The sequence below is a fragment of the Natator depressus genome, chromosome 4 (genome assembly GCF_965152275.1).
Source record: "Natator depressus isolate rNatDep1 chromosome 4, rNatDep2.hap1, whole genome shotgun sequence".
Taxonomy (NCBI): Eukaryota; Metazoa; Chordata; order Testudines; family Cheloniidae; genus Natator; species Natator depressus.
In genome coordinates, this window is record NC_134237.1 from 1979792 (window position 1) to 1995455 (window position 15664).

At 38.7% G+C, this 15664-nt stretch overlaps 1 protein-coding gene across 1 annotated transcript in view; it reads right to left on the reverse strand.

Annotated features, from left to right (window-relative positions):
* The window catches only part of TNKS (tankyrase), a 278738-nt gene that overhangs the window by 130068 nt on the left and 133006 nt on the right, over positions 1-15664 (reverse strand). The window contains exons 4-5 of the mRNA XM_074950255.1: positions 10912-10948; positions 9969-10044 (exon numbers count right to left, since the gene is read on the reverse strand). Of these exons, the coding sequence (XP_074806356.1) occupies positions 9969-10044; positions 10912-10948 (113 nt within the window). The remainder of the gene's footprint in view (positions 1-9968; positions 10045-10911; positions 10949-15664) is intronic.

The window sequence follows — 15664 nt, forward strand, 5'->3', positions numbered from 1 at the left end:
ACAGTGCTTTGATCTCAGTACCGGAAGATATCGGCGCCTCAGTAGTACCTGTAACAGACGCGAGGTCTCCCAAGAGTCAGACCAAAAAGGGGGGGGGGGGGACTTCCTCTTTCTTTCTTCTTTGAGGGTCTAGATCAGTGGTTCTCAACCTATTTACCATTGTGGCCACATATGCAGATCTCTGTGTTATGTAGGCCACATCCACACAATATATAAGAACATAAGAATGGCCATACTGGGTCAGACCAAAGGTCCATCCAGCCCAGTATCCTGTCTGCTGACAGTGGTCAATGCCAGGTGCCCCAGAGGGAGTGAACCTAACAGGTAATGATCAAGTGATCTCTCTCCTGCCATCCATCTCCACCCTCTGACAGACAGAGGCTAGGGATGCCATTCCTTACCCATCCTGGCTAATAGCCATTAATGGACTTAACCTCAATGAATTTATCTAGTTCTCTTTTAAATCCTGTTATAGTCCTAGCCTTCACAACCTCCTCAGGCAAGGAGTTCCACAGGTTGACTGTGCGCTGAGTGAAGAACTTCCTTTTATTTGTTTTAAACCTGCTGCCCATTAATTTCATTTGGTGGCCCCTCGTTCTTATATTATGGGAACAAATAATTAACTTTTCCTTATTCACCTTCTCCACACCACTCATGATTTTATATACCTATCATATCCCCACCTTAATCGCCTCTTTTCCAAGCTGAAAAGTCCTAGCCTCTTTAATCTCTCCTCATATGGGACCCCTTCCAAACCCCTAATCATTTTAGTTGCCCTTTTGTGAACCTTCTCTAATGCCAGTATTTCTTTTTTGAGATGAGGAGACCACATCTGTACGCAGTATTCAAGATGTGGGCATACCATGGATTTATATAAGGGCAATAAGACATTCTCCATCTTATTCTCTATCCCTTTTTTAATGATTCCTAACATCCTGTTTGCTTTTTTGACTGCCGCTCCACACTGCGTGGACTTTGTCAGAGAACTATCCACGATGACTCCAAGATCTTTCTCCTGATTAGCTGTAGCTAAATTAGCCCCCATCATATTGTATGTATAGCTGGGGTTATTTTTTTCAATGTGCATTACTTTCCTTTTATCCACATTCAATTTCATTTGCCATTTTGTTGCCCAATCACTTAGTTTTGTGAGATCTTTTTGAAGTTCTTCACAGTCTGCTTTGGTCTTAACTATCTTGAGCAGTTTAGTAGCATCTGCAAACTTTGCCACCCCACTGTTTACCCCCTTTCTCCAGATCATTTATGAATAAGTTGAATAGGACTGGTCCTAGGACTGACCCTTCAGGAACACCACTAGTTACCCCTCTCCATTCTGGAAATTTACCATTTATTCCTACCCTTTGTTCTGTGTCTTTTAACCAGTTCTCAATCCATGAAAGGATCTTCCTTCTTATCCCATGACAACTTAATTTACGTAAGAGCCTTTGGTGAAGGACCTTGTGAAAGGCTTTCTGGAAATCTAAGTACACTATGTCCACTGGATCTCCCTTGTCCACATATTTGTTGACCCCCTTCAAAGAACTCTAATAGATTAGTAAGACAGGATTTCCCTTTACAGAAACCATATTGACTTTTGCCCAACAATTTATGTTCTTCTATGTGTCTGACAATTTTATTCTTGTTATATACATTAATTATAATAATATATAATCATATATTATATATAATAATTATAATTTTATAATATATATATTAATATATTCTTATTATATATATTATCTGTACGGCCCAGAGGACGTCACATGGGCCGCAGGTGTGTGCTGATTGGGCTGCAAGCGGCCTGCAAGTTGCAGGTTGAGAATCACTGGTCTAGATGGTTTTGAAGGGCACCCAGAGTCTTTGCTCACTGTCTCAGTAGAGATGGTCACCAGAACTCTCTGGAGGGCCAATGTACAGGGGGAATGAGGGCGGTGTCACCACTCAGATCCCACCAGTCTCGGTGAGTGCTTCACTAACAAGAGTTTTAGCCTGTCTTCCCTAAAATCCTTAGATCTGCTTTTGAAACCTGAGCAGACCTTACATATGGAGGAGATGTAAGACTCTCCCAGGCAGCAGAGGCAGTCTGAAGGTCTGCTGCTGTGAGGGAAAGACCTGTGAAGGTCTGGCAGGATTTGAAGTGTGTGGTCTCAGGCATAACCCTTACTCAAAGCCGCAGGTCAAGGCCCGAGAAAAACAAAGGCCCAAATTGTGCAAAAGGAGGGAAGGGGAAACCTCCTCGTAAAAGAGCACAATCTGCGCTAACAAAATAAAAAAACAATACTGAGAAAAAGAAAAAATTAAGCAAGAAGGGTAGCAAACTGCATAGCTATCTAACAGACATTGTGATACTCCATCTCAAGCAGCAGGCAACTCAGAAGCAACTGGAATGGTAGGTGGTCCACTTCCTCCCTCTATACTCTTGCACCTGAGCACAGGAGTGTCTGGGACACAGGTGCAGACACTGTTGACAAGTCTTCTATCAGGAGTACACAAATGAATGCTCACCCTGAGGTGAAGCACCCATAGGGACACTACTCGAAGAAGAACCCAACATTTATTATTTTTTTACATTTCCTAAATTTTAAGTCAATCTCATGATTGTGGATTGCACAGGGTTGGCAACTTCGAGTATTCTAGGTCAGGAGCTGGCAAAGCAACTTACCAACTCAGCTAGGAAGCTTTCCCCGGGGAGCTAGGGAATAACTCATCTGTTTCTTATACAGTTCACTTTCTGCTTACCTGATCTGCGCATACTACAGCCCGAGCAGTCAGGCAGTGAAGGTGGGAGGAGTGGATGGGAAGAGAGAGATGTAATCTCCCACCATCCCTCACAAGGTCACTCCAGAGCATCACAGCTGCTCCGTGGATGTTGCCAGAGCTTCAGAACTGGAGTAATTTCCATGCCATTGTCCCCCAATACAAGCACATACTACACTGGGTGGGTTGTTCTCATATCCAGATTGCTGCTACACAGTGGCATATATGGGACCCACCCGAGAGTCGGACTTCTTACTATGCATTTGCTATAGAGAATCCATAAATCCTGCTCGACCGCATGTGGCAAAGCATTCCTGTGTCACTATGACAGGGGAGTATGGGTTAGGAAGAAGCAGCCTGACTCAAATACAGAGAGGACAAGTGCTGGATTTGAGGAGATAGGGGCACTGCGGCAGAGGGAGTTGATTAGGACAAGAAGCCTGGTGGGGGGAGTCTGGGAGCTGGTAGATGTATGGGGGGGGGGGGGAACAGACACTAGGTTGGCAGTAAAGGAGTGGATTAGACTGAAATTGGACGAGGAGGGCCCTTGTGCGTGTGCACTATACATACTAATTCTTCTAGATGGTAGGTGTGCTCTGAGAACTAATCAGGGCTGTGTAGTGAAGGGGACTGGTCTCATTTGTTGCAGAGGCTGGAAGGTATGTAGTGAATGAGGCAGGGGGTTGCAGGAAGAGAAAGGATGGGCTCATGCTTAAAGCTATTGAATGCTGCCCTAGGGAACCGGGTTACATCCCTGACTCTGCCACAGAGTTCTTGTGTGATGCTGGGAAAATACATTAAACCAGGCTTTTCACAGGTGGTCCCTGATTGTGTTCCCCATTTTCTGGGTGCCTGACTTGAGACCCTGGGGTCTGATTTGCAGAAATGCTGAGCATGCACAGCTGCAACTGAAGTCAATAAGAGCTGTGCTTGACATATATAAAGTGTGCATGGCATTTTACAGACTAGATGATTTCCCTGCTCCAGAGGGCACAACAGCTAAATTAGACGCATATCATAAGAAGATTATAATGCTAAGTACTCTGAAAAATCAGGCCCAACGTCTCTCAAATTGGGCACCCAAAATTAGTGGATACTTTTTCATCTTAATGTGCTTGTGCCTCAGTTTCCCTCTGTAAAATGGGTATAACGTCATCCCTCATCTCACAGGGAGTTGAGAAAATTAATTAGTGTTTGTGAAGGGCACTCAGATACTACATGGTGATGAACGCCATGGAAAAGTGCCTGAGGAAATTAATAATACTGTCTTCAGAGCAAGGTTTGAACAGTGTGCAGTAAATAAGGCATGGGGCCACACACTGACCTATATGGATAAAACAAAATACAGAGTAGCAATTCATTATGTGTGCACTATCTGTCCTTTCCACTGAATAAGGCAGGGGTCCTCTGGAAAAAAAGCATGTGATCAGGTAATCTTAACTCTGGCATTTCCTAACTTTGGAGTGCTTGGATTTGCAACCTTAATAGTGTTCTTTTAATGTAACATTTTTTGTAATTTATATATAGAACCACAGGTGTACATGGCATTTTACAGACTAGACAACTACTTCCCTGCTCCAAAAAAGTGTAAATTTAAGTTAGACAGATATAGTACGAAAAAATAACAAGCCATGGGGAAAGGGAGGAGCAAGACCCAGAACACAAGGAGAAAGGGAAACTGCTCGTGTGTGTGCGTATGCACTCTGTCTCCCCCTCAGCAGGGTACTCAGGTTCTCTTTCACAAAGAGTGTTTTAGTCAGCTTCAGGTGGAGTACATTTTAAAGGTTATATGGCCACCTCTGGGACCATGAGTGGACATTGTTTCTTAGGCAATTCTTGAGGTGAGGGTAGGCCAAAAGCGTTGCTTTCATAGCATCATTTCTCCTCTTTGCTGGCCCTGTGGAAAGCTCTCTGTATGCAATCTGTGGGAACTAGCTCCCTGAGTCTGTGGTGGGTAAAAGGTAAAGCTACTATTCGAGGTAGTCCCCCTCAAAAGGCAGCAAATATCCACGCTGAAGTTGATGCTACTTCAAGCAGCGCTATCTGTAGATGAATACTTGCATCCATTTCTACAAGAGGGGTTAGAGATATGAGGTATCCAGCCATCTGGAAGGCACAGATGTGAAGGGACAGATCCTACTTGACTTGTGTCTCTAACCAACAGAATTTTTGAAAAGCATGTATACCAGGGCATATTTTATTATTATTTGTTTCTTGTGAAATCCTGCTACTATATAATGCTTTCAGTTGTCTTGTCAAGAAATTTACTATGTACAGCTTAGTTACTTGTGTAGTATCCTCTACACACACACACACACACACTTACAAATTCTATACATATATACAAACCAATAGTTACACAAACTAGTTTAATGTGTGAGAAGATACTTCTGTGCAATATTGTTGTTTATTCTACTCTATCATAATAAAGCTCATAAATTATAGCTAATCTTTGATACTGAAGGTAACCACAATCTTGGGAGTCCTTTAGCAGATGCGTGGTTTTTTGTTTCATGTATTTTCTCTCTCTCTCTCATGTATTTATTTCTTTAAAAACAGTTAGGAAGGTACTAATTCAACAGCCGTGAATACTGAAGTTCTCTATTTATCAAGAGAAAAAGTAATAGGCAGACCTCAGCAGTGAGACCCTCTCCACAACATCCAGGTAACGTGTTTAAACCTTGACCTGGAGGGACCACCTCTATGGTAATACGATAGTTCATTTCCCCTGCCTATTCAATCTTTGGCCTTTATGCTGAACAAATACATAAAAGTGGTGAGAGAGGCTAGCAGTGCCAGCTGTGATGCTATTTACGATTGGGACACCTGTCCACTAAGAATTGGACTCTTTCGGATCAACAAATTTCACAATGAAGAACAACTCTGGATCTTGTTTATGGTGCGTAAAAATTATACAGACAAAAAATGGGTAAACTATAAAATTATAGCAAGCATTAATATAAATTCTGACAACAACAGCTAGAGGAAAAATGTTTGAGAAAACGTAAATAGTAGTTCTAATGCAACAACTCTTAGTATGCAGATTCTAAAATGTAAAGAGCACAATGTATGGAACCTATTGATGTCTTATGTTACACAAAAATAAAAAACAACAAACAAAAGTACAGAGGTTAGTGTAAGTTTTCTCACCTACAATTAAATTTGTGCCTCGCTAGTACAGGTGCATTAAAAATGCTAAAATCAGAGAAATACACAAGAGTTTTTTTCGGAAAAACATTAAGGAATGAAAAACCAGTCTATTATCTAGACAGTAAAACATTAAAAAAACCAGTGTGCTAGATCCTCAGTTGGTGTAAATCAGTGTAGGTCAACTGGAGTCAATGTAGCTACTCCAACTTACACCAGGTGACACACTAGCTCACAACAGTCCATGTACCATCAGCTGTAATTATTTGCACCACAGGTTCATCTAAACTTCTTCAGAAGTCCCACAAAAGAGTCTTGCACTGTTAAAGGGCCCAAAACCCACACCCTACTAATACAATACTTTCAGCTGAACAACATTGTACTTATAAAAAATGCCTTCTACTTGAATTTCCAATCTGCACACTAATATTGAAAAAAAGAAATATAAAAGTCTCAAAATAGCCTTGTCTGTGGATTCAATTTATTGAATGGATTGAGTGGATTCAATTTATTTAGCAAACTGACTCGATGGTACACATTTTTATGATACTGACTACTATTACAAAAAGGACATAGTCCTAACAATTAACAGAACCATCTTATCCTTATCTGGATGAAAACCACCTGATTTCTTAGAATGGTTTCAGCAACTAGTTCTTTTACTGACAAGAATTGGACAAACACAGAAACCAATGTATTCTCTAAATGTCAGCATTGTTTACTTCTAACTCTGATGTGCGTTCTGAACCTTGGACTTAAATTAAGCTTTTGTGTTAACTCAAGTGCTGTCATACCATTCAAAGAAGGCTACTAACCAAATGAGTAACTTTTTCCTTACATCTAATTTTTATTTCATGGCAACACAAATTCTAGACAGTATATTTCTGAGAGATCATTGGTCTTGTTGACCAAAGTCGCAATCCTACCTTTGGCCTCATATCAGTAGTGATGGGGCTTAAATTCTCAACCAGAAATGTGTTGTTGATTTGTGTGTCTTACTACTCAGCTATGACAAAACAGTATTTTATACATATTTAAATAATACTTCATCTAAACAGGTCTGTCTTATCTTTTTAAAAACACAAACTGTAAGTTATATCTTTATAACAAACACATAGGGAGTACATCATAGATCCCCATGTATCAGGACAAAATACTGCATTACTGGAGAGAGGTAAATAGTGGTGTCCCCCAGGGGTCTGTACTGGGACGAGTCCTATTCAACATATTCGTAAATGATCTGGAAAAAGGGGTAAACAGTGAGGTGGCAAAATTTGAAGATGATACAAAACTACTCAAGATAGTTAAGTCCCAGGCAGACTGCGAAGAACTACAAAAGGGATCTCACAAAACTGCGTGACTGGTCAACAAAATGGCAGATTACATTCAATGTTGATAACTAATGTACATTGGAAAGCATAATCCCCAGTATACATATAAAATGATGGGGTCTAAATTAGCTGTTATCACTCAAGAAAGATCTTGGAATCATTGTGGATAGTTCTCTGAAAACATCCACTCAATGTGCAGCAGGAGTCAAAAAAGTAAACAATGTTGGGAATCATTAAGAAAGGGATAGATAATAAGACAGAAAATATCATATTGTCGCTTGAATACTGTGTGCAGATGTGGTCGCCCCATCTCAAAAAAGATATACTAGAATTGGAAAAGGTTCAGAAAAGGGCAACAAAAATGATTAGGGGTGTGGAATAGCTTCCGTATGAGGAGAGATTAATAAGACTAGGACTTTTCAGCTTAGAAAAGAGACGACTAAGGGGGGGGGGGGGATACAATTGAGGACTATAAAATCATGACTGTTGTGGAGAAAGTAAATAAGGAAGTGTTATTTACTCCTTCTCATAACACAAGAACTAGAGGTCACCAAATGAAATTAATATACAGCAGGTTTAAAACAAACAAAAGGAAGCATTTTTTCCCACACAACACACTTGTGGAACTCCTTGCCAGAGGATGTCGTGAAGGCCGAGACTATAACAGAATTCAAAAAACAACTGTAAGTTCATGGAGGAGAGGTCCATCAATGGCTATTAGCCAAGATGGTCAGAGATGGTGTCCCTAGCCTCTGTTTGCGAGAAGCTGGGAATGGGCAACAGGGGATGGATCACTTGATGATTACCTTTTTTGTTCATTCCCCCTGGGGCACATGGCATTGGCCACTGTTGGAAGACAGGATACTGGACTGGATGGACCCTTGGTCTGACCCAGTATGGCCATTTTCATATGCTTATACTCTTTTTTAATGGGTCTTAAACTTAATTGCTTAAATAGCTTGTTCTACCAAGATTCAGAAGGGTTCAATTATTGACAACAACCCGTAATATTTAAAATACAGATTGTGGAAGTAAAACACTAAATTTTTTAATGTTTCTAGATATTGCAATTCAAAGATATTTTAATTTTTCTATTAAAAAGTTACTTGTTTCATTTAAGCAAATGTTAATCACATTTCAGAAGAGCAGCCGTGTTAGTCTGTATCCGCAAAAAGAAAAGGAGGACTTGTGGCACCTTAGAGACTAACAAATTTATTAGAGCATAAGCTTTCATGAGCTACAGCTCAAGCTCACGAAAGCTTATGCTCAAATAAATTTGTTAGTCTCTAAGGTGCCACAAGTACTCCTTTTCTTTTTGTTAATCACATTGATGCCTGTAAAGGTCTGTCAGCATATTTTAACAAACGAAGCAACATTCTAGTAGCAAACAGCAGGCACTCTGCAATGGTAAGGCAAGGAATATTTTCCCTATGAATAAAGTGGGCCAGATTCTTGGCTAGTGTAAATCTGCGTAACTCCATTGGCTTCAATAGAGCTGTGCCCATTTACCCCAGCTGCAGATCTGGGTCAGCAGTTTTATTACACTTAAAAAAAATTTTAAAAAAAAATAATAAAAAAAAGAGATTGCATTGAAAATACTTTTAAAAACAGTAAGAATTTAAAATACATGCTTTTCGGTCTGAAATACTTATTTACTGGATCAACTCAAACTCTTCAGAGTGTGATGTACAATTGCATGTGACAGATTTTCTAAGCTACATATATTAAGAAAATTCCAACATATACTTAAAAATAGCCACCAAAGTCTGTAAACCTAGAAAGCTAGACAAATCTGTGTCTGTTAATGTGAATGTCTATCATCATAAATCATGAAACCCTAAGGACATTAAGCATAGAAATTAAGTAGCCAGATGCACATTATGTAATTTACATGAACATATCCTAAAAGGCTTGCCAGCATTCTGCCTTAGTTGTACATGCTCTTCCGTTCCCCTAATTCCAAATAATCCTTATTTTCTTTCATTCAGCATCCCTAATAAATAAAACTACAGCCAAGCCAAACAATGCAATGTCAAAGTTAAGAAAATTCAGTCAATGCTAATCTCATTAATACGCTGTCAGCTTTAACTGGCAAGGTATTAGGGCCTATGAGAGCCAACTTCCTCTACCGAAGAATCCCCCCCCCCCCCCCCCCCCACAAATGGGATAGCCACACCATGTAATGCAGTGGCTCAAACTTCTGTACTGATGACCCCTTTCACACAGCAAGCCTCTGAGTGCGACCCCCCCCTTATAAATTAAAAACCACTTTTTTTATAATTTAACACTATTATAAATGCTGGAGGTGAAGCGGGGTTTGGGGGTGGAGGCTGACAGCTCGTGACACCCTATATAATAACCTCGCGACCTCCAGTTTGAGAACCCCTAAGTATAATGTAGAGACAGTAAACGATCCTCTGTTCCTTTAGCTATTTTATTAACAGTCTAACATGTTACATTTTGTTCTTATTGTTGAAGACTCTGCCATCTCATTTTCTATACAACACAGTACCTGACATTTAAAAGAAAAGGCAGGCTCAAAATTCATGGTCCACTGGCTCTGTCCGTCTGCCACAACTGCCAGTATCAAGTATGGCAGCATTTAATTTCATGGTGAAAACACATCATTTAGAATTCAGCCATATCCTCTGTCCTGGTTTATATATCTGCATTTCACAGTGTTCACATTTACCTCTCTAAAACTGTAAAAATATTAAATAGATATTAACTTACTTTCCGCCCATCACTTGCATGGCAGTTCACATTTAAAGGAGTCAATAAAGCCATTAGTTTTTCTTCATTACCGCTCCTGCAGGGGGGGGGGGGGCGGGGAGAGGGGGAAGACATGTCCCTTTGTAAAAGATTTGGTAAGAAGTTTCATATTAATGTAGTGTATATCGCTATTCTTCAAAGCAGAGAGTGGAAAATATGTCAATTTGCAAAATATCTCATAAGTGTTTTAGAACTGCTGATGAAATCCGAATATTCTTCTATTTGCTATTAAATCCACAGTAGATCATGCAAAAAAAATTTCTGAACGTCTATTTCTTCAGCCTTATAATAGGATCTTTCCTTTAGCCAGTTTTACTGATCTGCTGAAAGCCATTTTCTGAATTAATAGTTAACTTATTCTTTAGGTCACATGCCAAATACCACTATATATTGCTAAAAATAACATTTTAAAATGTTATTGAAAGGGAAAATACAGTATAAGAATAACTGTTTTACAAGCTGTCAAAGAAAAAGAATAAAATAATTTCTAGAATATTAGACTGAACTTTACACCTTTCGCTCTTGCTTCTCCAGGCTGTGTTTTGGTAGGAAACATTTTGAAAATAAAGCTTTCAGACGGTGAAACAAAAAAGGAAATACTCCAATAACATGCAATTTCCACCTAAAAAGGACAATCACTAAATGGTAAATAGGATTTCTAGCAGCTTAAGGCAAGAACTCAATTAATATTAACCTTACAAGCATCATATTGGGGGATTTCAATTCAATAAATAGACTTTTCTATTTATAACAGACTGTAAAGTCCAAAGAGATTTATTCTAATAAACTGGTTTATCTGCATCATTTCATAGAAGGCAATGCAAAACATTACAGTTTATAAAAGCCCCTTTTCCTCATCTCTTCCCATCCCCAAAATATGCTTTGTATTCTAAGCAGCACTTACCTAGCAGCTTCCAGGAGTTCGTCCTTCTTGTATTCACCTAAATGATTGCAAAATATCATGCTGTTAGCATTTGGCAGAAGACAGATTAAGAAATGCAATAGGAAGCAAATACAAAATTAAAACAGAGAAGAGGAGAAAAAAAAGAGCCCACACCCTGCTGGGTGATGGAGCTGTGACGTTAGCCAGCTTGTGAAGGCAGCATCACCAGTGCCTTGGAGACGGGCAGAAAATTGACACAGCTTCTTATCCAATCCTCAGATGAAATGGCTTTCTTCAGACAACCAATGAATGCTAAATCTTGTGTCCAGAAACACATTCCCTCTGATAACAGTATGCCAGCTGAAGACAATGTCCCCGCCCCCACTTTCCTATTCAGTAGGACACAGTATACTTGTGAAGCATAATAAATTCTGAGACAAAAGCAAGGCATTATGGCTCTTTAAAAAAGGTACAAATTACCAGTTTCTAAGGCAGTTTATTTTTGAAGTTCAATATTATTATTCAAGGTCCTTACAAAGAGCAATGGCTCGTAAAGGCTTAGAAAATTTCCAAAATCAGAACTTCTGAAACCTTTTCTAGACTTCAGGAAAACCATACACTTAAAATATAAAATATACCCCAAAAGGCACAAACTCTCTGAAAGTTGTAGTTTCGAACTTGCATTTAATTGCAGCGAGCATGTTCTTAAATCATAAAAAAAAAAAAAAAAAAAAAAAATCACATGAATGGTTGTGGTACACTTTAAAAATTGAATCGCCTGAATATTTTAAGTGAAAAGAGCACACGGTGAAGATGAGCTGTTCTGGCACCTCACCGCAAATGAGATGACATTAAGTGAAGCTCGATCACAACTATACATGTTAATTATAAATCTAAGCAAAGTTATATTCAGAATTAGGAAACTCACTTTTAAACATCCTCAGCAAATGCTCTGAAAGTAGGACATTCCAGGAACGCTTAATGCAGGGTTTGGAAAATGTCCTAGACTCCTACTAGCCAGAGGATTAAAGCAACCATCCAAAGGCAGATACGAAAAAAATGGGATATAGCATTCTCCTGCATGAGTGAGGTATGAAGGCAAGGCCCTGCTAAAAAGCCTACTACCACCCACATTTATTTATACCAGCCTCTGGTGAAACTCCTGTTAACTTCAATGCGAGCAGTCAGACTTACACTGAGCACCTGCAAAAATCCCACCCTAGGCAGCTGATAAGTAGGAAGATGCCAATCAACATCCCCTAGAAGAGTTGAGTTCTTTTTCTCTCTCCCCAACCCAGATCCTAACTGTTGGGAGAAGAAGTGCTTGGGTCATCTTCCCTTGTGAATAGCTTAGTGTCTATTTCTGCCATCGCTTTTAGCTTTTCCAACCAGCAGCAGAGTGAAACGGACACAGTTCTTTACAGTTTCATGGCTGCGTATAGGATTCTGAATAGCAGCAGTGTAATGGACCAAGTCTAGTTAATTACAAAATTAAAATCACCAGCAGAGGCACTGACTGCTGGACTTAGGAAAACAAGAAAGGAAAGGAAAACAATGCTGGACTTAGGAAAACAAGATTAGAGTCATTTTTGGAACATCCACAGAAACATGCTTGTAAGGAAGATTTGAACACTGGAAAAAAAAAACCCAACAAAAAAACAACCAATGGCTAGATCTCCCTGCTGCTCTCCAAATTCACCCAGAGAAGTTTCCTAGTTACCACTGGTGAGGGGATTTTTTCAAGCCACAACACAACATATGCCTCATTCTTAGCACAGTGTAAACAAAACACTGGGCATAATTACAGTACTTCAATGCAGAATCAAAAGCGCTGATTGACTTCCGAATCAAATAATTTACATTTTGTTACACAAATAAAGCAACAATGACAAAAAATTTCTGGCCACTAGAAAAATGGCTTGATGCTGTTTGTTATTATATATCATTTCCAGCAGTGACTCTTAGCAGCCCTACTCAAATGGGGGGCCCACCTTGCAGATTGTGTGCTCTTCATCAGTGATGGCACAGCGCCTACCACAAAGGAGCTCCAGTCCTGACTGGATTTATAGTCGTATCCAAAGGTCCCAAAGTTAAATAATATTTTGCTAGGTGCTGTTCAAACACGAGCCCTCTCTCTGTCCCAAAGAGCTTGAATACAATGAAATATTTCTAACAGAAAGAAATCTAGGATTAGGTAGCTTGATTTAACTAAGTACATGAATTATTTTTAATAAAATCAGAGATATTTACAGATAAAAGAGGTCTTGATATCAAAACCAAGACAAGAGTGTCTTAAAATTTGTCACAGCTTTCCTGCACTATGCATTAGGAAAAAAATCCTCTTTAAATGAGTGCAACTTCATTGTTCTAAAAAACGTATCTAATCTGAATGGCATGCTTTGCCATGAACTATGATCCAAAAAAGAAGTAAGCACTTGCTACACCAATTTGTATAAGAAAACCTGGACACAGACTGCACCATTTGGTCCCATGTATATAATGATAAATATGTTTGCAAAGTACTTTTTTTAGAATATACATACTCATGTTATTAAACATTAAAGTTTGGAATTGAAATACAAAAATTCAGACCATCCGCCTTGCAAATTGATTTTTAAAAATTGTAAGAAATGGACAGACTTGGACCAAACAAACAAATTAACTTTCGGTAGGCTGCGATTTATGGCTTCACAGAGTAATGCTCAATCTTCACAAGATTTAGATAGTGTAGCATGAGTTGCTCTTTCAAATTCCTTAGCAATTCTCAGCTTTGGAAGAGAGAAAAATTCCTTCCAGGGACAGTGTCAGTGCCAATGATCTTGACAGCACGAACCAAGGTTGAGAGTATTATAGTAGTTAGATTCTGATAGTAAAGACAGGAACACAACTATAGCCTGACAAATACCGTGCTGCTGATCTCCAATAGGGGTCATCTTTACATCATTTCCACCCATACCAGTGGATTCAGCCTTTTGTTTATATGCTTTACGTTGATGTTATGCACTATCACTAGAAAAACCCAAAAACCCAAAGCTTTTATAGCTAAACTCACTGAACCACCTGGTAGGTACCAAACCCCCAAATCGCTTCCCAGGCATTTCCAGAAGACAAAAACTCCAGTTCTTTGCCAGGCTATCAAGAGTTCCATTTTCTTCACAGACATCTTCTGTTATATAATTATGGCTTACAATACAAATATCTGAGTCATACTGAAATTTTGGGAGGCAGCATAAAGTAAATTGAATTATATTTCAAAATAAATGCAAAGAATAATGATCCAATCATATTATTTTATTTTGATATTTAATTCAGGCTTTTAATTACTTGAGGCATCCACAGAATTTTATAATTAAAGCAGAATACAGCACAAGAGTGCAGCAGAAAAATGAGCCACAATTTCCTGAATACAATTTAGTATCCATACCTTGGTGTCCAAAGACCACTATCTAGTGGCAGCATAAAACGGTTTCTTTTTAAATGCCACATCCTAGAGAATATCAACAAAATGAATCAGTCTTCCAGAATATTTCATCGCCAAAACAATTTTAAACTTTTAAGCCAAACAATTAAAACTGCAGCTGCAGAACTGCCTGTATGTATGGGATAAGATTGTAGTGCTCTCTGGTACCTTTTCAGGTGAAGATGAGCAATTCTGGCACCTAACAGGTCTTTTCACTTAAAAGAGCACACTGTGAAGATGTGTCCACTCTAAGGGGAAAAATGTTTTGTTTTGTATTTCACTGCTGCTAACGCACTGTAAACATCTTAGCGTGGACAAGGCAGTTGCAGTTTTAACATGTTAGCACTAGCTAAAAACTACAAATGCCTTGTCAACATTAGGATTATACCATGACTTAGTTACCACGTTAGCTTTTCCCACTGAAGAAAAGCTCTTAAATCCAGATAAAGACTAGCAACAGATCAGTTATGGATGAAACCAGGCAATTACAGTAAAAGAAAACAGCAATGAATGATGGAGAAAATACATGGGTTAAAATGTTTTCTAGGAATTGAAAAATTAAGTGGGATTAAAAAAACATTAAATATGTATAATATGTTATTGCAACTATATACCACAACAATGCCATATTACTGAAAGCTTAGGCCACTTTCATGGTCAGATCTAGTCCCATGTATAAATCCCTATTTTAATTTTATAAAGATGAGTACACTGTAAGACGCCAGCTCACTAATATCTGAGAAAAAGGATGAGGAAAAAAAATTCCTGTCAAATATTCAAACCAAAATAAAAAAACAATATCTTTTTTCCTTTATGTTGATTTTAAATTTGAATAGTTTTCTTTAAACTAAATCAAAGACTGAAATTCCAAATAATTGAAATGTCTGTATTATTGCACATATTTTAATGAGAGTTCATTTTTGAGACATTCAAACAAAGATTCAGAGTTAAGCATGCAGCCATAGGCCACAATCCTGGAATGAGATCCATGCACATATAGCCCCAGGGAAATCAATTGCTCTTGTAGATTCAGGACCTTCCCATTTCCCGAATCTGAATTCTTGATTTTCTAAAGTTGCAATAAAAATGACTTTGTTTTGTCTTTTAGCAGCATGGAGTTGATCGTTTCTGTGTGGTTTGTTACAGACAAGCATATTATTGAGAATATATGATTGTTGGTGTTATAAAAGGATAAGATTTTTCAAACTTAGATCTGACTAAAGCTGGACTCCTCACTCCACAGTAAAGTGCTTTCCTGAATTAAGGGCTCTATTTACAAGCTTAAGCACACACACAAATTAAATGAGTGCTTAA